This window comes from Emydura macquarii, unplaced genomic scaffold (genome assembly GCF_026122565.2).
Source record: "Emydura macquarii macquarii isolate MOO-44397 ecotype Brisbane River unplaced genomic scaffold, CSIRO-AGI_Emac_v2 contig_3108, whole genome shotgun sequence".
Lineage (NCBI taxonomy): Eukaryota > Metazoa > Chordata > Testudines > Chelidae > Emydura > Emydura macquarii.
The window spans coordinates 815,430-841,384 of NW_027133245.1; the positions used below are offsets into that span (position 1 = coordinate 815,430).

A 25,955-nucleotide genomic window follows, 5' to 3' on the forward strand; every position below is an offset into this window, starting at 1 on the left:
GGAGATTTTATCCAAAGTGGCAAAATCCTGCTGAAAGGGTTTGAAGGACTTTGAAAACCCACTAGGGTCTCCCTGTGGAAGATGAGTGACACATGGTAAGCATAGTGTGTGTATGTGTAGATTATTATTTTATATTTTTTTCTGTAATGCTTTTGTCCTAAATAAATCTATGCTTTCTGGAAGCTGGCTGGTCAATGGTAAACACTGTCCTGTCCTCTGGTAGACAGCCAAATAACAGGTACTGATTGGACTAAGGGCTGACCTGCTGGGATGAGCAGAGTGAATAGTGAGGGAATTGCAACCCTAAAACTCTCCTCTGGATGGAGAGGAATGAGGGTTCCCACCCCTAAAGAGGTGATGGCTAGAGCCTGAAATCTAAAGGAGTATCTTTGAGGAGAACATAAAAGGAGCAATGGTGAAGTTAACTCCAGAACCATGACAGTATCATTCCCATTTTATGAGTTGTAGCCTATGAGCTTGTGTTTGGCAATAGGTGGGTTAGGAGTGGGGGAGAATGTATTAGTAATATGGAATAATAGGTAACAAATAAGTGGGGAAACCACTACAGAAGTGTAGAACTGACAGGAATGTATTAATGTAGCATACAGATAAGGTATTGAGATTAAATAGGGCTGAAATGCATGCTATACAGGCCTCAGACCTGTCAGATATTAGCTTAGCTAGACATGCTTTTGGCATAAAAGAAGTTAAGTCATTAATGACTACATAACCTTGTGAAGTGCTGATGTTTGTGGAAATAAAATAATTGCAAGATCCCAATTAAGACCAGTTCTAATATGTTGGGGATTTTCATTGAAATAAGATGTCAGCAATGTATTAACCACATGCTTCTATGGTGATTGACAGGTGTTAAAGAGTAAAAGAGGAATTGATTGAACCTATGAACATTGGGGCATGCTAAAATTTGTGGGATGTTGAAGTACAAATAAGGGAAAGAGGTGTAAATTTCTCTGCATATTCATAAACCTCAGGGTGTATCAGCATATCCCATAATAAAAAGATGTTAGTGGACTTGTGTGTCGGGGAGACACCTCAAGAGATGCTTAATAACCACCTGATGATCATCCCTAAGAATATTGTTAGTCAGTGAGGCACAGTTATTGTATAACTATGGCAGATTATTAAAACTCCCTGTATGACTGTACTGATCAAATTGAAGAGGGGGCTGTGGGAAGAATAAGAAAGCCACACAACAGAGCTAAATAAAGACACCCCAGGACAAATTTGAAATATATTAGGGAGAACTGTTAGCTTCATGGATCCTGGTTCATTGCTCAAGTCTTGTTTTGCTAAAGCTAGGAGCCTGGACTAAAAAGCCAGAAGCTGCCTAAAGAGACAGGCTGACCGAGACTTTGGGAGGGATTCTAAAGAAGTTGGTTCTTCCCAGATCCAGGGAACTGTAAACGTTAGGGGGAAAAGCAAAATATGCATATAGTCTGTTTCTTTTGTTTAAGATTTTCTCTGAAATGTTGTGGTGCTAAATGATACTTTGCTTTAAGGAAATTCTTTGGTCACTACTTAACACTGTCATTGCTCTCAGAGGGAACAGAACTGCAAGGGCTGAGCCAAAATCAGATTGGTGGAGGTAATCACTTTAGTATAAGGCAGGGGTCCCCAAACGGCGGGGAGTGCCTCTCTAGTGGGGCATGGAGGAATGTTCAGGAGGCTTGGCAGGGCCCAGGCAGCCCGCATGGGGAGCACAGAGGGAGCGCCACCCAGCTGCAGCCCCTTGTACCTGGAGTGGACCCTGGCTCAGCCACAGCCCCAGTGCCTGGCTGCTGGCTTGGCCTCAGCCCTTGGTCATGGCCCGCAACTAGGTGCCCAGCCGCCATCCTGATGCCCAGCCTCAGCCGCTGGGGCCCGATGCGACCCCACACCCAGCCTCAGCCCTTTGCTTCAACTGTAGCACTATTCCCAACCCAGCTCAAGCTGGTTGTGGGGAGACTGGTAAGAGAGGTGTGGTGAAAAAAGTTTGGGGACCACTGGTGTCCGGAGACTGTGACCAAACCCTAGATTGGAATGAGAGAATCACATGATTCCACTCAGAGCCAGGTGACAGTTTGAGACCTGAGAGAGACCTGAAGAGGGGTGCTCTCAGAGAGATCAGGAGGGGTCAGAAGTAACTGAACACTCATTATAACCGGTTATTTTGAAATTGCACCATAAGGGATGGTATTCATTGATTCAGAGAGTTTAAGGCCAGAAGAGACCATTAGCTTATCTAGTCAGAACATTGTATATCACAGGCCATTACATTTCACCCAGTTTTCATCTATTGGGCCCAATAACTGGTATTTGGGCTAAAGCATATCTTCCAGAAAGGCAATAAAATGCATTTTAAGACAGAAGTATTAAATGTGTATTGATCTCCCATATACAATATAGTATATATCATGCATATTACCTCGTTTTATGGTTTCCTGATTCTTTATGAAACTTTTAAAAATGTATTGGATGCCCAATACAAGCTTAGTGTTTAGAGAGTGCTTTGCCCCACATTCATTTATTGATTTTAAATATAATTCATCCGTATTACTCTGAAGTCATTTTTCCATTAATAATTTCACGAGGGAAGAAAATAGTTCCTGTGCCAAGATACATGATTTTTATCTACAGCGCTACAGTAAAAATGTTCATTATTAAAAATTAGAGACTTGTTACTGTATATCTAATAATGTTACCCATGGAAACTGCAAAACAACATACATTTGCCCAAATAAAAGTGTAAGCAAAGGGAAAAAAACGAGGAAAGTTTTAGTTAATTTCATAAACCATTCTAATTTGCTTTGTTTATTTAACGGAATATTAGTGGTCTTCCTTCTCTGTTATATTTTTTCTTTAATGAAAAGTGCCATAAAATTTGAGGTTTACACACAGCAGATGGGAATTTGATCCAAGATTATTTTAAAAGTGGGTGCTTGAACCTAGATTTCCGGCTGCCAGGAGATCAGCACTCACTTAGGTGCTTAAATATAGACATAGGAGCCTAGCTTTAGGCACACATTTTTTTAAATCTTTGTCATAAAAAAATCCCCATGCAGAAAACTTCATGCAACTAAATTTATCTACTTTAAAAAGATAGAGAACTGAGCTGACCATGCCAATATTTGATCCAAGTAATTATCTATGGCTCCAATTCAGCAAAGCATCCCTATTCAGCAACTAACTTAAGCATGTGTTAAAGTTGTTTGCTGAACTGGCACTTACATGCCTAACTTGATTTACTCCAGTAAAGCCCAGTTCTGCAAAGACTACGTACATAATTAGCTCATTTGAGTTCAATGGGGTTCCTCATGTTTGAAGATGAGCATATATGTAAATCTTTTCAGCAGTGAGGCCTAGGTTATGCACTACTTTAATAGATTCCATACACTTGCCATCATCTTGATTAGTCTCTAAAAATGTTTACATGTGGGGAGCAGAGTGGAAGACTTTTGGAAAGGGAAGTGCCACAATAATGTATTTCTTCAGATGTGAGCAAATTTTATTATATTTTTCCTCAATGTACCATATGTGCTCATGTAAAACTTGAATATAGGTATATATACTGACACGCCACAAAATACCCCTATAAAAAGGATTTTTTTAAACTCAGATGTTACATCATAATATAGAAGCCTCTCATTTGTCTTTTAAAGTGTTCTGATTTACCAGAACTGATGAGTTCCTGAGTCAGCCAGCATTTCTGCATCCATAAACCTTGTGATCTTTCCATCACTCTTAACAGGATCTCAAAGGGCATGCTGTACTAAAGCAGATAGCTGAAAACACTCTTAACCAATTGATATCTTCTCCTTCAAGTATTCCCATACTTCTACTTTAGGAATGCATGAAACAAGTTCAAAATTAACTTGTTTAATTGTGATTTCACTACTTGAGCATGAAACAATTTACCTCATTATTTCTTAGATTTCTCAATACATCTAAATTAGTTTATGCTAAACTATAGCTATTAATTATTAATTCAGATTCTAACCGCTTACCATTAAGTAGCCATATAATGGGTTACGGGCTTCTAGAAATGAGTAGGGGAAAGTAGTATGATTGAGAAAATGAATCCATGAATAAATGAGAAGGGAAAAAATTAAATTATGTGACTACGCAGAAATGTGTAGTTTACTGAAGTCCTCTTAAAATTTGTCTGGAGGGCTGAATTGAGCCAGCTTATGGTAGCAGAGCAAATCGGTGGGTTTTTTTTGTTTTGTTTTTTTTTTTAAAGTAAAGATTTCCATCTTGTGCTCCAGAATGTAGCCTTTTAGTTAAAAGAAAGTAGGTCTTTAGCACTTACAGCTGTGAAGAAATCTTTCAAAGTGTAAATTGATGAATTGATGTCTAACTGCATCTGCAGACAGCCTGAAACCAATAGCTATGAGAGAGGTAAAGCCTAATGATGATCACTTAAATGATAAAATGATTGGGTTTTCCCCCCACTTTCAGTATGTAGGGATCCTTTATAGCTTAGACAGATTCTTGAGAATCTTACAATTTATTCTCCTTTCTTTACCCCCAATAGCACTATCTTTCCAGGTAAGGAAAAATGGACAGAAATCTTCAGTCTCATTCAACACTGCTTTCCAAGGGCCTGGAATGTCTTCCCTTAAAGTCAATGGGAGTTTTTCCATTGCCTCCAGTGAGATCAGGGTCAGGTCCTGTATCTGTAGGGATTTAATATTGAACAACACAGGCACTTCATCCTGTCTTGAGCTATGTGCGTTCTCTGTCCCTATCCAATTCAGAGAATAAGAGTCTGGCTGGAAGAACTGATTGTAGGACTCTCACTCCTCCTTAGCAGCACAAAATAATCAATCTCTAGTATATTGGCTTAGGCCAGTGTATGTTTGTTTGTTTGTTTCAAGGTTACTTTTTCCTTAAATTACTAGATTTTTAATGTATATATTAAAAGTAGTAACAATAAGCATTGAAAAAATCTGTTTTTCTTTAGTCCAGAATGAAACATTCCTATTCACAACATATTTTGCTGCTCCATTAGGGCCTTATCAAAACTCCATTGAAGTCAATGCAAGTCTTTTCATTGGCTTAATAGTTTTTGGATCAGGCTCCAAGTAATCAGTTAAATGTATATACTAATGGACATTAGTAAGTCCAAAGAAGCTATATGGACACATCATAAATATCTTTTCTAAAGCTGATGAATTGCTTTTTCCCAGAACAGTGTGTCTGAGAAACCATAAAAGCTTAGAATAGAGACAACATTTTATTCTTTCGGGGCTTGCTTCTGCTCCTGTTAAAGTTAATGGGAGTTTTTGCTGAGCATAATTAACAAATATATACAAAATCAGATAAAGTTTGCAAAATATAAGGCAAGAAAAGAGAACAGAAGTAATTAACACATGGCCACAGGGTTTAAGACATTCTCGTCCTCCACTTCCCTTTTGTCCAGTAACCAGACTAAGTAAGGCACAATCAACTGGATTGTTGATTTTACTGTAAGTTTTCACCCATTGCTGGCTGGTGATGAAAGTGAACTCTGCACGGGAGTAGGAAGTCCAGAAGGTTACATTCTGGGGCAGGGCATATTTATTCAGGCCACCTCTGTTACTCACAACCCCTCTCCATTCTGAGATGTGCTGGTCAATCACTAGAGATCTAAATATCTTCTTAGTATACACAGATGGCTGTCTTCCACTGGCCTGGAACAGAAGATCACACTTCCATTTGGGAACCTCCAGAATATCAATGTTCTCCACAGCTTGTCTGACTGAAAGGACTTAGAAACTAGAGCTCATGACTAGATGCCTTTATAAATCCTTTCCTCCCCCAAAAATGAAGGGGATGTAGCAATTATTTCAGCTGAATTTTGTGTGTGTTTCTTACCCTAACAGCTTTCAGTGCTGCTCCAAAGAAGTCTGATGTGGCCAGTGTTTTTTGGTGTGAATAAAATAAAGCCCATTGATAGAAAGTAATATCTTTTGAGCTTGAATCAAAGCAGCCCCTGTGATACTGTAGAAGATGTATTTTTTTATCGTGGCCAGATGACAGTGTGCTCTTTCACTTTCCTTTCAAGGGCTTTCCACCTCTGCAGAGCAAACACACAGCACCAGGAGGCTGGGGAAACAGAATCCCTACTGCAAGCCAGGGGAAAGCATCCAAGATTAGCTGATGGGAGAGAGTCTAGATAAAATTCCTCAGCAGATGTCCTTCCAGAAGGACAAGACTGAGTATCAGAAGAATAAAGAGGCAAGAAGGGTGGAGAGAGAGAGAGGCTGAAAAGCTCAAGGAAAGAATGACAGATTCATGGAGTATGACTGCAGGTTGAGGGAGGAAGACAGAACAGCAAAAGGAGCTGTTCAAGCGATTACAGCTACCAGATTGCAGACTCCACTGCACCTTCAGCTTCTGCTCCAGCCCAACACCCTGAGTTCCATCCATGCTATCATGTCCTGCAAACTATGCAATCCTTGGACAATTCAGAGGCTGGCTGGATTTGGTCACAAATAATGAACGCTAGCACATGGAACAGAATGCAGATAACTCATGCATTCGTCCCCTCCAGTCTAATCATGAGCCACATGTGTAAAACAAAAGGCCAAGGAGAACAGAGGAACAGGGGAGACCCAGAAATATTTGCACTTTTCACTGTTTTGGCTCAGAGTTTGTTTATTGTATTTTGATGGCAGCTGATCTGTCTTCCTGGTCCATGTAGGTTGGTAGTCCATTGCTGCTGCTGATGATGATATTATTGCAATTCTCATATATGGCTATGCATATGACTCTGATGCATGGAGTCAGCCAGAGAGAGGGCATGGGAAGTCCATATCTATGATGTTTGACGATGCAATGCTGTGGGATGATTATCAAATAATTGTGGCATTGTAGACAAGACATACAAAATCACAGAAAAGTAATAATGGGCGTTTATTAATTGCGGTAATTTGGAAAAGCCAGAGAAGACCTCTTTGTTTAAGAAAAATTTGCTGGAACAGTATAAACATTCAAATATTATGTTATGCCTGCTAATTATTTTGATAACCAGACATTTTGCTGCAACTATATTAGTCATTAATGCATGGAGCTCTCAGACCCCCACATGGTGGGGCTCCCGCTGACAGCCTGAGCCCCAACCGTCCGCCGCCCAGGACTGACAGTGGGAGCCCCGCTATGCACGGGACTGACAACAGGGCTCCTGTCATCAGCCCTGGGCAGCTGGCAGCTGACAAAATTGTAGTGGCAGCCTAATATTGTGCGATCTGCAATATCACAAAGTAAGTAGGGCCTTAGCTATAGGGGTATGGAATAGTGTCCATATGAGGAGAAATTAAAAAGATTGGGGCTGTTCAGCTTCAAAAAGACAATTAAGGAGGGATATTATAAAGGTGTATAAATCAAGAATTGTGTGGAGAAAGTGAATAAGGAGGTGTTGTTTACCTCTTCACATAACACAAGAACCAAGGATCACCCAGTGAAGTGAATAGGTAGAAGATTTTAAAACAAATGAGGAAGTACTTTGTCACACAACACACAGTCAATCTGTAGAACTCGTTGCCAGGGATGTTGTAAAGGCCAAAAGTATAACTGGATTCAAAAAAGAATTAGATGAGTTTATGAAGAACAGGTCTATCAATGGGTATTAGCCAAGAATGGACAGAGGTGCAAGCCCATGCTTTGGGTGTGCCTTAGCCTCTGACTGCCAAAAGCTGGGACTGGACAACAGGGGGTGGATTACTTGACAATTGCCCTGTTCAGTTCATTCCCTCTGAAGCCTCTGGCACTGGCCCCTGTCAGAGACAGGACACTGGGCTAGATGGACCATTGGTGCCCATTTCTGGATGCTACCCATTTCTGGACTGCCATGGTTTCTCTCAAGTGGGTGTTGTGAGGCTAGAAGGCTAAATCAAGCTGAACACAAACCTCCAGGAACATCTGCTTCTTCACATGAAAAATCTGGATCCGCTACTGGTCTTCCCAGTCCACGTGATGATGTGATCCCACCAGTCTCTGCTTGTGGCCCTGCTCCAGAAGCACTGGCCTGCATAAGGGGAATCTGCAGCTAAAGCAACAGGCATGAGTAGCATCAGCTGGTTTGCATCCCCCTCTAAGAAGTGCCTTTGGGAGGTCAAAAAATGTCACTGAAATGTCCACCAGCATGTTGCAGATACGCTCCCTACTTCCCAAAATAGGACAGAGAATGAGACAAAGAAGTTCATCCACTGGTTTGTGATCCATGTTGATGGCTGCAGCTGCTGTGAGCATGCAGGCACAAAATAGCTTGGCTGGATGCGTTTGCAGATTAAAACCACCCAACAACCCTTCCACTCACCTTCTGCAGGACAGACAAACAAGTTCTCCCACGATCCACTATGAACAAAGTCCTAAAGAGCGTGCAGCTGGCTAGGGTGTTAGGATCCCTGGTATGTGATGGTAGATGTCCACAGAAACTGAACTTCTGACTTGGGTCTGCATAGTGCAGTATGGATGCATCAGCAGGGTTGTGAGGCCCATGTTTCCAAGGCAGGGTGGATGCTCAAACATGGGCTTGGAAACACCAAGTCTTCAGACATGGGTCACACAGACCTAAGCTTACTATGCTGTTCAGACATACCCCTTCTAACCCCTAGACACTCTAGCTGAGCTAAAGAATTGTCCATTCAGTTGAGGTTTTTTTTTTGTTTTGTTTTTTTAATATGTTGACAGCTATGCATAGATCCCATCATAAACTGCTACGCTCCACTTCTACAGCAGAGGAAGCAGGCCCAGAGATCCATCCAACCCTGCCTGTTTTGTATAAGGAGTCAGTTAGGCTGGAGGGAAAGAAAAGAATTTTACTGACCATCTCCAAAATCCTAAGGTCTGTTCTGTGCACAGTAGTGTGATTATGAGTAGGGCCTTACCAATTTCACAGCTGTAAAAAATGTGTCACGGACCGTGAAATAAGCCCTTCCCTGTGAAATCTGATCCTCCCGGTGCTGCTGGGAGCGTCCCAGCCAGGGGCCCCCCAGCTGATAGTCCCAGCCGGGCTGGGGCACTCCCATCAGCATGGTGGAGATCACACTCCCTTCTCTGCTGCCTTTAGAACTCAGCTTTGAAGGCAGCACAGACGTGAGGGTTGCAAGCTTGCCACCTCCTATAACATGTTTGTGGCCCCCCGACAACCCCATTTTGGGTCGGGACTCCCACAGTTACAACAACAAGAAATTTCAGATGAAAACATCTGAAGTTGTGAAACTGACCAATTTTCAAATCCTATGGTGGTGAAATTGTCTAGAATGGACCCTGAATTTTCATAGGTCCCTAATTATGATGGACCAGAAGTCTATTAAGTAGAAGGGGGAGGCCAAAAAGCTGTTTTGTAGGCATAGCTCTATATGCTGAGACTGGCTTTGCGATCTACCTCCTCAAAACTATCCTAGAACAATAGGATACAATGCAAGAGAGCAAAATTCAGTGGACGAGAATACCTGGCTGCCTCTTAATAAAACATCGCATATAAAAATCCACTCAGTAAGCCTGTTAATATTGTCAAGGTGGTGTATTTAATGCGGCATTTAAGAATCCATAAAAGCATGTTCCAGAAGTAATTTAATCCCTGTGTTGCTTTTTGATGAAAGAGAGCTGCAAAGAAACTACTCAGTAGTATAACAGAATGAGGTCTTGTGAAATTGGAAAGAGATGGCATGGTGCTTTTCACCACTGCACAGAAGTAAATACATAGAAAAAGATTTATTAAAATATTTTTAATGTTTCTCCCCTTTGAACAGAAATATTTTATCCAACGGTGTTCAGCACTTTCACCCTTTTGAAATGGATCTCCTTCCCCAAAAGGATTTCTAAATACAGAAAATTGAAATGTATATTTCAGTGTAATGAATGTGCCTGACAGGTTTTAATAAACATGAAATAACATAGGAACTGATGAATGTATTGTAATGAGCCTGAAATTTGGCCCAAGTACACTGACATTTGCAAGTTTTAGGCCTGGATTCTGCACAGATGGGCCTGTCTGCCCACACAGTGAGCTGCAGGCTCAGGGCCTTATCTAGCTAGGCTTTTCTAATAAGTCAGTTGCCATGATATTTCAGTACCAAAATAATACTTTTCACTCAAAGAACACAATGGGTATCAAAATATTGATGCATTAAATCTCACTACACAACCGTGAAGTAGATATTATTGCCCTCATTTTACAGCTGGAGAAACTAAGGCACAGAGACATTAATTTTTTTTTTTTTTTTTTTTTTAAGTTTTGCCTACTTTTGAGTCAAAGCCACAAATCCTTCCCTGAGATGCAGGAGGAGGAAGGATACTGCTGGAAATTATATATTATATGCTTAGTTCTGTTGCTCCCTGAATAGGCCAGTAAGAAAAATATGGCTTTGACCCAAAACTAAGAATTTTTTCCTAGTTTTGGCTGAATTTTGCTCAAGTGACACTTAAAGGAACAAGTCAGCCACAGCCACAAAGGTTTTCATTCTATCTGAAAGTGAAATGTAGAGGGCACAAATCCAGGCAATCTGAAACTAAAAGGAAGTTTGCTGTGCCTTCTTCCAAAAGCTTGTGAGTTTTCTTTTTAATATTTAATTATTTTGTTTTTATGGAATTTTATTTTAACTGTTCAGCATCCCGAATGCCTTGGCATTGAATCTGGGCATATATATAAAAATTTCATTTTTTTAAATATTTGAAGCTTTTTCAAAAGATCCATATATGCTTTTTAAAAGGTATTTTGTATCTGTAAACCCATGGCTTTGAAAAGTGTCACAAAAATATTCCCGGCACATTGGATGGTGTGTGCTCCATGTAGTGTAGCTGAGTCAGACAAATAATAGTTTCCTAATGAAGACTCTGGCACTGACTATGAACCGCTGAAACCTCTCATCATGACACTATAAATACAGATGATGATGTCTGAGGCAGCAGAAACTTCAACACTTTCTTGACAGTTAGATGGATTCAAAGGCTGGGCAGAAAGAGTGGGAGGATTGCAAGTTGTTTTTTCACATCATGGCTGCACTCTACAACACCTCTGAATTGTCAGGCTAAAAAACGGTTTCCAATCCAAAAAACAGGAACAGTCAGAAAAGGAATAATAGGTACATCTGCAGAGTCAATCATTTTTTAAACCTTCCCTGAAGTTAGGGGAAAGAAAGTATTGCCATGGTCCACCCAGTGAGCATGTAAACAGCCTATCTAGGGGCTCTTGCTGAATCTGCACCAAGAATTGTAACTGATATTCCATTTGCCCTATATAGCACGGGAGCTCTGTGTGTGCAAAAAGAAGGAATAATCATTGTAAAGTTTCACCATGCAAATCTGTTAGGACTCAGAGAATTTTGTCAGTGTGCAAGACCATGTACTGAACAGACAGCAGCTGCATTTGTAACTTTTAATAAGTTCACTCCACAAAATCTCACCATGTAATATTGCATGTTTATTATGCGTTTGCAAATCCCATATCTGATGGCTTAATCAATATCTCAGATATTTTAAATTCTGCCTGGCGGAGAACAAAGCCATGCAAATTGTCATCTCAGAGCATTTAAAAAAAAATCTATAAACAGCTTCATTATTTGTATAGTGCCAACAAATTTTTTTTGAAACTTTTGACAAGATCTAAACTAAAAAACCGAGGGTTTTTTTTTTAAAGTCAAGGCCTTTTAATAATTTGAAACAAAACCAATGTGTTTATTAATCTTACTATGTAGTATCAGTACCTCCTGCAGTCTTTATGTAGAAAAAAAAGTCTCCCAATTAAATGGGGAGACCTGAGTGCCTTCTCACATTGGTGAGAATCAGAAGTAACTCCCTTGAAGTCAGTGGAGTTATACTGGGGTCAAGCCAATGCAATTGTTTCTGAAAGTAGTATAGCTAAGGGATTTTCAATGGTAAATTCTTCTTCTTATTATTTTATTGATTATTATCATCATCTCATAGTGCCCACATTATGACAGGAGCCATTTTGTGGTCTATGTAAATACATAGAAAGACATAACCCTTACTCAGAGGACTTTCTAGTCTAAACCCTAATTCTGTGCATAGCACCAATGGCAGAGTCTGGGCATAGAACTGGCATACCAACCACAGGAGGATTACTCCCATGAAAGGGCATCCTCAGATGGTCAAGATCCAGTATTCATGGCTCCTACACTAGCCCCATCGCAGCATCCAGCAGAGGGTGGCCAGGGAACTGAGCATCCTTATGCCTTGCTTATCCTGTATCAGCCTTAGGCATCTCTAAGCTATGTCAAGGGACTGGCCTAGCATACAGAAGCCCAGGATCAGGGTGGTACAGAAGTCACCACCTTTGCACTTCTCCCAAGCTATGCTGTGCTTTCCTCAGCTGTAAGCAAGAATCTGGTCTTAAGAATTGTTTTGTTCAAAATTAATCCAGTTTAATGTTTCAAGACAGTCGCATACTAGGAAACCAGGTCATGGATGATCAGGGCTAGTTGTCAGAGCAGGAGTCAGAGTCCAAATGCCAGAGCCAAGATAGAGTCAGAGCCAGAAATCAGAACCAAAGGCAGAACCAGATTATCTGGAGTCAGGAGCAGGGCTAGTTCTGAGGCTGGAACAGGACTAAAACAAAGTCAGGTGGAGGTCAGGGCTAGGTACAGGGCAGAAAGAAGGCAAGCACCAGGAAACAGAGATTCCAGGGTATATGCATTGAACAGCCAGCAAGCTACTGCCACTGCAGAGCTTAAGAACGGGTCGCTAGCTTCCATCAGACAGCCTAGCTTAGAAGGCCTACCTTATATGACCCAGCTTGTTAGGGCTCCTGGAGACTGAGCAGGTGCAGTTACTGGGCCTTATTCCTGACACAGCAGAAATATATCTGTAGACTGAAGACACACAAATATTTTTTCAGAAATGTGGAACCAACAAAATGCAGATCAAACCTAAACAATTCAAATGTCCTGGTTGGTTGTTGTATCTTTCCTCCTTACCCCATGCTTAGCTGGCTTATTGTTAAAGTACACACACACACTAGTTTTACACTAGGATAACTTAATTGGAGTTACTCCCACTTTACACCAGAGGAAGCAAGAACAGAATTAGGCTTGGAGAATGTTAGATCCTGCAAGTTAGGGGCTGCATCTTATTTCATATCTGTGAACCACCAAGTATATCTGTCATGCTATAGAATATTAATAATAAAAACAAAACTATTTTTGGAAAATATTCTTCAGATTCATAACATATCTGCAAGATCCTCATTGCAGGAGGCCAGAGGCAAAAATCAGAGGGGTTACTACAGATTTATATTTATACTAAGTGAGATCAGACTCTGGTCTCATTTTTCCTTGCAACAGTTAGTGACATTAGAAACACAACACACCCTGCCGCAGAGAGCAGCTGTTGTAATCAACATCATTTTTAAAAGTAAAATTAAAGCATCAGTGCACACAGGGAAGAAGGACTAAGCATCTCCACTCCACTCTCCCTTTCCCCCCCCCCCCCCAGGCTGAAAAAAATGTGGTAATAAAAAAGCACAAATGTGATTCCCGTTATTCTCAAGGACAACAGGATAGGGCAGCCAGAGCACCCTGATCGGTTTTCAACATGCTTTCAGAGCTTTGTAAATCTCAGTTAAAACTCCCCGCTTCCAAATAATAAAGACTTTGCAATGTCTTCTCAGTTACAAGTTTCTCCATGCCTCTTACCGTACTGCGCAAAAGTAAAGGCTGGACAAGTTGTACCATTACCTGGGGGTTTCACACGTGCATATTGCTGAAGGGTCAGGAGAGGCCTTAGTTCATTAAACGTACATTATTTTTCATTGCTAGAGCAGAAAAGTTCCAGTAGGAGCAAAACCTTCTCTATTAAAAATCCCTGCCACTTTTAGATTACAAAAAGTCCCACTCAGGTTCAGAAACTAGTGTACAAAAAAGTTTATAACCCCTGTAAACCGAGGCTGATAATGACAGATTTGACACACCATTAATGTGCGACCTGATTTAATTTTGAAGACACGGGAAAGTACATCCTAGGAGGTGATGGATGTGAGACTCTGAAAACCACAGCACTGATTGCTGCAAACACTGTGTGTGATAAAGGAAGGATTAAGTTTGGAAGATCAGATTTCCAAACCCTGGGCCAGGTCCTGCTGGATTTTCCCTGGTTTAGCCGAGAGCACGGCCTGGAGAGCAGGGCTAATGTGAAAAGTCACTTTTCGGTTTGGATCCAAGAACTGGCAGGCACTTTCCTCTGAAGCAATGCACGCAGACCTGTGGGGAAAGTTAAGTGTTCGGCAGCATCGCTACTGTCGGAGGGGAGGGAGAGAAAGGGTGGGTAGATAGCCCTGCTTCTACCTCTCCTCTTGCCAGTGGTAATATTATTCTTAATGGAAGATGATCCCAATCGATACCTCCGTTCCGCTGTTAACTGATGGGTATAATGGAATCAAAGCGAGGTAGCGGGGCTTTACTGAAGGTTTGATATTTAAAATGACTGCACAGGGTAATAGCCCGGAGGCTATAGCTGAATGTCTGTAACACCCAGCTGAACGAGTGCGCCACCCCACCTCCAAACTCCGGACGAGGCGCAGAGAGTCAGTGCTGGGCGCTGCAGATCGGCGGCAGGCTGCAGATCGTCTCAGGAGGCGGGGAAGTTGAAGGTTTGTCTGAGGCCTGATCCGGGGGTCTGCAGAGACCGAGCCCCCCCTCCTCGGGGACCTGATCTGGAGGGACCCACCGAGAGACTCATCATCAGCCTTGCCTGAGGCGAAGGACATGTCCTCGCTGGTGAAGGAGGACCTGGAAAAGAAGCTGTTCCAGCCGCTGGGGCAGAGCCTGGATGAGTTCATAGCAATGGAGTGCACAGCCCAGGACAGGTTTTACCTCTGTGCCGCAGGTAACGCAGGGGCGGCGGGGGCAGGTGTCTCTGGCTCTAGGAAGGAGTCCCGCGCTCTGCGAGCAAGCGGCGAGCTCGCCCTCTCCCACGCGCAGCCGGGCTGCGAGCTCCCTGCGAACAGCGCTGGCTCCCGCTGGCCAGGAGCTCGGGCACTGATCTGCGGGTGTTGGTAGCCGCGTTTCAACACCTGCATTGTATTGTCACTCTCTGACATGAATGACAAGTGGCTTTCCACGGTGTCAGGAGCTGGAGGGGAAGGTTTGCCCTCGCTTTGCAAAGGAGGCTGGCCGGGGCCAGGCATCTCACCTTGCACTTACAGCGTGGAATGGGCATTGCACTAGTTGGAGGAAGTTGTACCCAAAGGGCTCTAATTCAAGCTCTTTCGCCTCGCAGGTCCGTACTCCTGCCTTACTAGAGCAGAGATCCTGGGAATAGCGAGGAGGGGACACGCCGGTGCCCTAGACTCTGAGAGCTGCAGGAGAGGTCCTCTCAGAAAGATTTCACACGGCTGATCCTGTTTGCAGCTTAGCCGTTTGGCCTGGTATAATTGAAATCGAAGCTGCGCGCTTATCCGGGGCTGTCAGTCTCGGCAGCTGAGATGGAACAAAAGATAGTTTTGATATTTCATGACGTGTGGATAAAAGTAAGAGTGTGGCCCAGAAGCCTCATGCATGAGACTTTATGGATCTCTTCTTGGTAAAGTAAAACCAAGATGACAGCGACCTTTGCTCCGCGGGCCGCCAGACAGGCGATGAGTGTCTGAGGCACCATTCCAGTCTGGATCTGTGTTGACACGAATAGATCTGACATTTGAGGATCGTGCCTGCGGCACTGTGTGAAGGGTTTCCCGCATACAGGGGCTGAACGATGCTTTTACTGCAGGCTGAAAGCCTCACTTTCATTAGTTCACAGTTATGTGCAACGGCTTATAGCTGTAATAGTGTGAAGGAGCTGAGATTTCCACATGAAGAGGTCTAGGAATAGCCTACTGACCAGCACACCGTCATGTATTTAGTAAGCAGGGTAATAAAGGGAGTGTCAATGCAAAGCAAGAACTGGATAGCCCCTTGCCCACATGCCTTTTCCAAATGCATCGCTGAGATTGGATGCAAACTGTTTACACCGCAGGGAAAGGAGGGAGACAGTAAAATTTGCCCTGAGTTACAATAGGGCAACTCCACTGAACTCAAAGGTTTGAACAAGAGAAGGTAAATCAGTGAAGAATTTGGCCCTATGATGTCGGGCGATAATACATATATGTAGGGCTTGATTCCACACTCTCAAATGCAGGCATAACTCCCATTGACTTCAGTGGGAATGTTGCCTGAATAAAAAGTGGGGGAGTGAGTATATATAATACGAGAATGTATTTGAAATAAGTAAGGAACAACTAACAGCAACAGTTCCTCCAGCTGTAGTTAATGGCATTAAATGGGTTGGAATCTTTTGGGACAGGCGAGTCTGTTGTCAAATTGCTGTCTCTGCTGTCAGTCTCAATCAAGCAGTTCCTTTGCAATCTTCAGATGTGGACATGCATAGAGCTAGAGGAGCCTGAAACCATTAGCCTTGTCTCAAGTATCTCCCTGTGTTTCTTATTTGCATATAATTCGGGGCATTTCCTTGTCTACAGCATGAAACCTACTGCATTGCTGAGAATAACTGCAGCTTTGGAAAATTGTAGGCAACATGTTTAGGGATTTGAATATAGGGTTGTATGCATTTTCTCCTACTCCAGACCAGTTCTGAAAATCAAGAGATACTTAGCTGTTTATAATACAGGAAGAAATATGAGATAGTCAATACAAATGTTAGAAAACTATTCATAACTTGCAAGTATATTTTGTGTAGCTAATTTGCCTTTAAAAGACTGATGCAATTTTATAATAATAATAGTATCTTATAATAATCATAAAGTGATTTTTCAGTAAACATTTGTTCTCTTGGTCTTTTTCTTTAGAGTGTTTGCACTCTCCCTCCCCCTCATTGTGGTTAAGTATGATAATAAAAATTTACAATCCCTTGGCTTAAACAAAGATGTAGTGTAGGAAGTGAATAACAAGAATCTATTAAAAAGTAAGATTGTTCAAGGTGGCATAACGTTATTACTTGAATATTTACAAAAAATAATTTCAAATGTGTGTCTGTTATATAACTTTATTAGTTAGGCCTTGACAAATATCACCTAGTAAAATAAAATCTCATGGATTTTTAAGTGTATGGGTTTTATACCACTGAAAGTTATCCAGAATTATGGAATTTATATTATGATTAGAAGGTAGAAGTGAACATTTCTTTCCACTCCCTTTTTATTCTTGAAGTTCAAACCATGCGCTACATATAGGCTTCAGGAATTTTTATGAAAGTTGATAGTTTTACAAACTATGACAATTATCAATCCAAATATGTTTCTAAAAACTCAGACTAAGGTTCTGTTACTCTTATGGAACATCCAAAAGAAAGAGCAAAAGTAAGAAATATTTGAGTGCTGTTTCCACAGAGAATACAAAGATCAAACCAGTGAAGAAATCATCTAAATAAATTCACCTAATGGAGGATCTCTGTAGACATAATGGAAAATATATATTGAAAACTAATAATGTGTGTATGTGTGTAATAACCCACTCTAGCACAGTTGGGTAAGTGGTGGGCATAGAGTAAATCTGATCCTGAAAGTTGGTGAGCATACTCCAATTCCTATTGCTCTTTCTTACAAGCTATTGACAGGCATGGTACAGGTTAAAACTAGTAACAATAAATTGAGATTACATTGCAAGGATAAGATTTTAGTTAGAATATTTAGATCTTACGCTAATTGTGCTGCTAGAAACATACACTTGCCACCTGTAAAGAATTAGGAAACATTTGGTTGTATTTAAAGTGTATTAAAACAGTACAAATAATTTTGTTTTAAGAGGTTTCGTGCCTGTTATTTGTAATTTTAAGTGCACAAAAATACCAACCTGTTTTCAGAGTTGGCAAAAAAATTGTTAAAATAGAAAATGTAGTCAAAAGTAAAACAAGTTCGGTCTCCTTTCCTCCGAATCCCTTATGCACAAAGCCAGCACTGGGAGGCTGGGAATTCAAGTTGCTCAGACCTTGGCAGGATACAGTCCTTAATCCTGACCTAAACAGTCCTTTTTAGTCCTGGAAGTTTCTTGAATAGAGATGACCAGTTCTATCAAATAATGTCAGAATGTGTGCTGGCTTCATATGATTTCAACTCCTAGATGGAGTGTGGAGCCTAGCACCAGAAAAAGTAGTAATTAATTGTATTTCCCAACAAACAGGGTCAGGAAAAAGTAGTTTACTGAAGAAGGGGAAAAAAAAAAAAAAAAAAGCAACAAGCCATCCAGTTTTACTGTGCATTTGCAGGAAAAAGTTTTCCAGAGTATTTTTTGTTTTGGGTTTGTTTGTCTCTGCGTTTCAGGATGAGATAGGGGCTTGACCCCCTAAACCGTTGCTCATGGGAGTTATTCCTATGGGAGTAATCCCATTTGTTTAAATGGGGTTATGTGCCTTGCTAAGGATTTGCAAGATCAGGCCCCATACTTATTTTAAAAAAATAGATGCAGAATTTTTTAAAAGTACGGTAAAATGATTCACAAAAAAGGGTAAAACGTTATCCATTGGAACTACCAGTTTCTTGCTAACGAGGCAGGACATAAAAGAAATTTGGAAAGGAATGGAAGAAAAATTATTGCCAGATGATCTCCAGGAATTCCAATTTAAAACATACTATGCTCCTGAAGTATGCTGTGCCTCTGGTATCTGTCCTTCACCCCTTTTCTGCAGCCCTCTACTGTCAGACCAGACCACTCCCTCAGAGGGTATGTGATGATGTCTAGTGGTGAGGCTAGGCCGCAGGAGCAGGGGAAGAATGGTTTAGGAATACTGTGCTGAAGGAGCAGGGAGATAGATCAGAGGCTAGACATGTACACCACTTCTCAGGAGGGTGCAGGAGTTACAAATCTCTGTGTGAAGCCATAGACACCATCTGACATTTAAAAAGAAAAGAAAAGAAACCTGATATAGATGTTCAAATTCCAGTGCTTTTCTCAGTAATTAATTAATATTGATGAGGATTATGAAGAGTCTATTTCAATCCTTCTTGCACATACTCCCTATTAACAGGAAAACAGTGGTAGCCTCTATGAAAGAAGCCTAGAGATAACTACAGACAAGTTGGAACTTCAAGAAGTATTTCTTAAATAATACATATTATTTTTGTTATGTAGTATATTCATATTTTATAGGAAAACACAGAGATCTTCCATTCATGGGAAGCATACAAACATTAATGTAAATGCAGAGACTCGGTACTGTTTTTGCTCCTAATCTGGCAGGCGCATGGCACGCAACTGAAGTAACTAGGATTCCGGACACATGGGGGTCTACTTGAAGAGATTCAATAGCAGGATCAAGGCCTTAATGTGTATTCTTTGGTACACTTAACAACATAGCTTTCTCATAAACAGGATTCTCCTTTACAGGCCTGGTTAGGGTGGAAAATAAATCTATTAAAAGCAAATAGTCTTTACAGTCTGTGAACATTGAGCTAAATTCTGCTCACTGTGCAAAAAACCCATCCAGTTTCATATAGCGCTAGCTGTTGTTCAAAATTAAATAATTTAAAAAGTTATTGTTTAAAATACAGCTTGGTGAAGTATTTCATTTTCAGATATTTTGGAAAGCAATTGTCTGTCTATGTAAACTAGTTTTTTGTCTTGCAGTGACTAAAGATGAAGAAGTAGAAATTTCTATGGTGAAACACTTTAGAATAGGTCTGGATGAGAAATATGAAATAACTGAAAAGTGGTTTTTGAAAGATCTGGAGATGATTGATGGAAAAGAAGCAGACACTGTAAGTGCTGTATTTTATTGTAAGTTTATATTAACACAATGCATTTGTTATGTTGCTGTTTGTGACACAACTGATGAGATGCAGTGCTACTAGGAAAAGTGATTTGTTAAAAAAAGAAAGGCATAACGGGGATACAGATTTATCATTTGTCAGAGATTCCACATCACATCTGCTTTGCTTACAATATTTTTTTCTTTTTGTCAGTTCTGTAAACTCACCTTGAGATCTGAGAGTCAAGATGGCTTATTTCTGACTTGTATGCTATTCCAATAATAGAGATTATCCAAGTCGCTTTTGACCTCAACTACACCAGTGTAAATCTGGAGTAATTCAGTAGATTAACATTGTTGTAACTAAGAGGAAAATTTAACTCATGTCTTCAGCTGAGTTGCTTACATGTAACTGAGGGCAGGATATTACCCTGCAATTTGAACTTGGAATAACCGGAGTAAAGAAGAGAGAACTTCCAGAGTTAAGTTTCAACTTGCAGAACTTTATATAAATTCTTTCACTGGTAGAAGTATATTTTATCCCCACATTCTAAAGAAGCAGCCTGGGATTCTGTTCCCTTAGCTCACAAATTCTGAAGTTCACATGACTCTCAGCAGATCTGCAGGAGGGAAGAGCCTCTGCTTAATGCCGTGCTGCCAGGGGATCCCCAGACCATATCTAGTCCCTGAACATTCCCAAGTTTTGCAGAGTGGAGGAGTAAGTGGCACAAATTTATGTGCACACAGGCCCACCAACAGGGGAGAAGAGGCAAAGGGGGCAATTGCTCAGGAGCTCAATGATTTTAAAAGGGGCCTGGGCCATAGGCAGCAAGGTAAAAGCTTCTGCTCTGGGAGGTTAGCTCCCTGTCCTGTCTCTTCTGCCCGTGACCCCTGCCCGCAGTCCACCCTAAGCCCTGCCCTAGCTGCCATGCTCACTGTCACAGTCCCTCTGCACCAGCTCAGCTCCCTGCTTGGCTCCCCTCCTCTCTCTTCCACCCCTCCCCCCACTCGGCCTCCCCACAGCTGTGTCCTCCCTCCATGCTCAGCCCCTTCATTGTCACTTACTACTTGTGTCCCTCCTCTCCTTCCCTGCTCGCTGCATACCTCCTCCCCACTCAGCCCCTCCAGTTGTTGCTTGCTGCCTGGGGGAAGGGAAAATGTGGAGAGAGGAGGGGGACTGAGTGATGGGGGGAGGGAGATGGCGGGGAGCGGGATGGGAGGAGAGGAGAAGGGGCCTGGGGTGGAGTGGGGCAGGGCCACGGGTGGAAGGGGTGGGGTGGGACTGTTCTGCCCTGGGACCCGGAATTCCTGTTGGCAAGCCTGTGTGCACAGAAGGGAACGTGAACTTACAGACATGGAGCGGGAACATGGAGCTTTAGCTAACAATTCTATTGATTATTTAATTTTGCTTTTTAAAAAACTTACATTGGTTTAACTAAATCAGTTAAAAAGGTTAAACCCATGTGCATCTTTACAGGGCCTAAGACATTTTGCTTTTTAGTGATGTACTCTTTTTAAATAGATGTAGTGACCTTACACTATTTTATTACACTGGAGCTTTCCCAAAAAAAACACTCTACAGATGTAATGAAAAAAGGTGGAGCCAAAGACTTAGAACTAGCAACTGCATTCCCATGAATTGCAATCTTCAAACATTTGGGGCCATATCTTGTTCACAAAGTGCACAGCTTGTGAGATATGGAGGGGGAGGACTACAAAAACTTACTCTTTTCTGAGAGAATTGTTTGTTGTTTATAGCTTCTAAGGTTTATAGCTTCAACCCCTCCCAGAGCTTAAGTCACCAGATACAGCTCAGAATAGCCCTGAATGTATTCTGAACTGCATGGGCCAGTTCATCACAGAAACAACTTACAAAGACAAAAGCTATGCATTAAGATTGCAGGGATCAAAGACCAACAACCTTTTCAGCTGCAGTTTGGCAGCCATGATGGGCCTGGAACTTGATGACAGATTTGATGAGAGTGGACTTTTGAAAGGAGATCCAGTATAAATCAACTTAAGAGACAACGTTGAACCATACAGTGTACAAGTACCCCTACCAGGGAGACCTTGGAAGAGACTAGCTACAGATTTATGCAAATTCAGAGGACATCATTACCTGGTCATAGTGGACTATTGTAATGAGGAGGTGTGGTCTCCCTCTAGTCCAGAGGGGGAGGAGCCATCCTTCCTACTCAAGAGGGCAGAGCTAGACCAACCTCACCTGTCCTACCAGAAGTGGGTGAGTGGGACAGGAAGTATAAAAGGCAGGTCTCCAGCTCAGTTGGTGCTAAGACAGCGAGGGAGACAGATGCATCTGGCTCACTCCAGGCTGATGCCTTTGCTGACATGCCCAGTGGGGGCTGCAGTTCAGCTCTGTTGGGACCTGTTCCCTGGTCAGCACGTTATGGTTGGATTCCCCACTGACCCAGTGGTGGAGCACTCCCCCACTGTTAGTGCCCTGGGCTGGGGACGCAGTGGAGTCGGGTGGGCCTGCATCTCTCTACCTCCTGCCACCCCATTTCTGGGGTGGCAGCACCCCACGATCGGCCGCAAGGCCTGCATTTGCTTATTGTGTACATGAGCCGACCCTGCCTAAGGGCTTAGGCTATAGACTGCTCTCTGGCCCAACCCTGCCTGAGGGTCTGGGTAATAGACTGCTCCCATGTCCGACCATGCTGGAGGGCCTTGACGATAGACTGCTCTTTTGCCTGACCCTGCCTAAGGGCCTGAGCTATGCCATTTGGCTCTGCCCCTGCCTAAGGGCCCAGGACTTATAGACTGGGTACTTGACCTACCCTGCCTGAGGACCAGGGACTCAAGATTGTGTACTTGCCCTGCCCAGCCTAAGGGCCGAAGGCCATCGACCGTGCACTCACCCTGGCCTGCCTGAGGGCCAGAGCTCCCGTATTGGCCCTATTGGCTAATTCCCCCTGTCAAGAGATGGTGACCTAGTGAGGTGGTGTGGCCTCTCTCCGACCCAGTGGGTCAACTCCCAATGCCCAACCCGACGCCAAACTACAGCTATTTTTCCAGGTATATAGAAATAATGTACTTGAAAGACATAACATGTCACAGCATTATCAAGAAATTGAAATGAACTTTTGCTCACTTCGGTATTCCAGAAAAACTAATGACAGACAACAGATCATAACTCACTGCAGCAGAATTTAAGTCTTTTTGAATAAAATATGATTTTGATCATATTACTAGCAGCCCACATTACCCACAAGCAAATGGAGATGCAGAGGGAGCTGTACAGACAGCCAAGACAATCCTATATCAGAAAGATCCATTGCTTGTTCTTCTGAGTAACAGATCAACACCAATAGCAGCTACTGGATACAGTCCAGCACAACTCCATATGGGAAAACAACTCAAGTTCTTTTCCAAAGCTGGAACAGTAGTTCTATCTCCAAAGTGGCCAGACATGCAGAAAGTAGCTAAATAGGATAAAAAGACTAAAATAGCTTATGAACACTTTTACAACAGACATCATTCGGTTAGAGAACTGTCAGGTTTAGAATCTGGTAACCGTGTTCATGTCTAATTGGATGAAGAAAAGGGATGGACAACTCCAGCTGTTGTAAAGAAAAAGAATTCAGCACCCAGATCATATGTGATCAAGACCAACAGTGGAGAGTTCAACAGAAACTTTCAACATCTACAGTTTACATCTACAGCCTTGGAAAGAACAAACAATGGAGCAAACTCTATAGAAGGCAGATGCAGAACATAAAGATGAACACAGAGATTCCAAACTAACCAGACAGTCGTTGCAATTAATGGACAACCAGTTGACCAAGTTGTTACGCGTTTGGGTCATGTAATTAGAAAATCAGTACAATTCAGAGACACTTAACAGAATGATCCATATTGACCATCAAAGACATTGTGATAGTGTAACTATTGTAAGTGTTGGGGATGTAGAACTTACAGGGGGAGATGTAATGGAATGCTAAACTGTATTATACTGTTCAGTCACTAGCTGGCACTGTGTGTAAAATACCTTATTTAAACCAATTTCAGTTATACCCTGCAGAGCATTAAAGAATCATATGAAGAACACATTTGTGTGTATAAGCAAGCTCTGTAGCCCATCCAGGTCTGGTAGAGGAAATTGACACTCCTCACATGCCCAAGAAGGGGCAGGGTCAGTCACATCCCCGTCCCATACTCTGTGGAGTACTCTCTGGACTCTGTGTTTATGGTAAATCTGAGGAGGTAAACCAGGAGGCTGGGAAGGATGGCGGGGGTGAAGGACATGTCCAACCACTCCCCGGCCCTCCTGGCTCCATGCAGCTTAGGCCAAAAATAACACAGTTAAGGACTGAATTACCTTTGCTCTGGAGCTCTCCACATCCCAGAGTTCCCATGGCCATGGCAGCCAGGAGGGTTTGCTCATAGCATGGCTACAATGAACTCTACTCTCATAATGCAATGATGTGGGGGAGCTATCTCCTAAGGGAATCCTCATGGAAATTTCCACTTCCAGAGTCTCCTCCCACAGATTTTTTCCACAAGAGGGTATGATCAAGGCCTGGCTTATTTCTGATGAAAAAACATTTAATCATAAAGTCATTAACATCAGTATAAATGTTCATAATAAATTACAGCTAATGACATTCACAAAGTTTAATTTTAAAGCCATTGTTAGCATTAATCAAGCAGAGGAGCCAGTAAGCATAGAGATCTGCAATATAAGCAAAGAGGGCAATCAATACTCCTAATCTGATAGGGAATGTATTTATAATAGGAGGTAAGTGCAGTATATTTTGGACAATACTACAGTATTGTACATTTTAAAATCATGCCTTATAATTGTAATAAATTTTAGTGTGCTTACTTGGCCAAATCCTGAACCCCTGCTGACATCATTGAGAGTTTTATCTGATTAAGGACTACTGTTTTGGTGCCATTCTTGGTGAAAGTGTAATAGGGCCACCCCAGTAAGAATGTCTACAGATTGTGAAAATATTTCTGAAGTCCAGTGCTAGTATTTTATTGATCCATTATAGTGAGACAAAGATTACAAGATGGTTAAGCATAAAACAATAAATGTTGTTATTCTAGTGCCTGTAAAGCTAGTGATGATTTAATTCTCTCCATTTTTTTTTAGGATAATCCATACTTTGATATGCACTTTGAGAAGGTCTACCATTGGGAAGCATATAGCTGTGCATCTAAATATACCTTTGTTCGAACATTAAACAAACTGAGTTTCATGTACCTTAAAAAGGACTTGAAGATTGTGAACTTTGATATAACCTACATAAATGATGATTCAATCTGGTCATCCAACAATGGGGACTGTTTAGTACTTATGAGGATATGCTTCTATGCTTCCAACCTTTTGTGTCTGTCCCTGTGTCCTATGCCATAAAGATGGATTTTAGAACAGTAAGATAACTAGTTGTCCTTCAGTGCCAGATTCTGACAAATCATCTGATATAAAAGATAAGTGATATGCAGTATCTACTTTTTAATTTATATATCAGATAAAACCAGAAACCTCATTTTTATATAAACAATTAACTGTTCCTTTCAGTAAGAGCCAATCCTGCAAACACACACCTCTTTAACTTTCAATAAAGAATAGTAATAACTCAGTTCTGTGGGACTACTCATGTGAACAAAGTTCAGCACATGCACAAGTGTTTGTATGGTTCCATTAATGACCAAAAATATTTTAAAACCAGTATTGCCAGCTAATTTGTGTCTTCAAAGAGGGGAGGGGAAAGTTGTGCAGCTGAGCAATGCAAAATTCAGTTTCCAAATGAGTTAAAATATTGGATTCTTTTAAAAAGATCATATCAAGATAAATACAGAGGCTGAAATCCTGCCCTATTGAAGTCAATCGGAGTTTTGCCACTGGGTAAAATTCTGGTTTCACTGTTGACAGTGTGGGAAAATACATGTTTGTCTATAATTAATTTTTAATAGAGTGTCAAATAGTTGTTCATTTTTAACTTCCGTTTCCTGTGGTACCCTCTTAGAAACTTAAAGTTAATATTTATTTCCTCATTAATTTTGCCTTTTTCTATTTGGCAAATTTGTTCGAGTTTGTTTCTTTTGGAGCACAAGTGAACACAAATTTTTTTTTTTGTTCACTTCATTGTTTGTGAATCAATTTTGATGCTGGCCTATTTTGGGGAACAGAGTTGGTTAACATGCATACTTTCTTCAGCTCTGGAGCAAAGGTGATGCTAGATGGAGAGAGCTCTGAGTTACTACACAGTATTCTTTCCCAGGTGTCTGGCTATTGTGTCTTGCCAAAA

The 25,955-nt window shown here is 41.6% G+C and overlaps 1 protein-coding gene across 1 annotated transcript; it reads left to right on the forward strand.

Moving 5' to 3' along the window:
• EXOC1L (exocyst complex component 1 like) lies at nt 1-25,195 on the forward strand. The gene is made up of 3 exons (XM_067530551.1): nt 1-95; nt 19,557-19,687; nt 24,797-25,195. Exons 2-3 carry the CDS (start codon nt 19,586-19,588, stop codon nt 25,058-25,060), a joined length of 366 nt encoding a protein of 121 aa, XP_067386652.1. The 5' UTR covers nt 1-95; nt 19,557-19,585; the 3' UTR covers nt 25,061-25,195.
• Nucleotides 25,196-25,955: the final 760 nt, after the last annotated feature.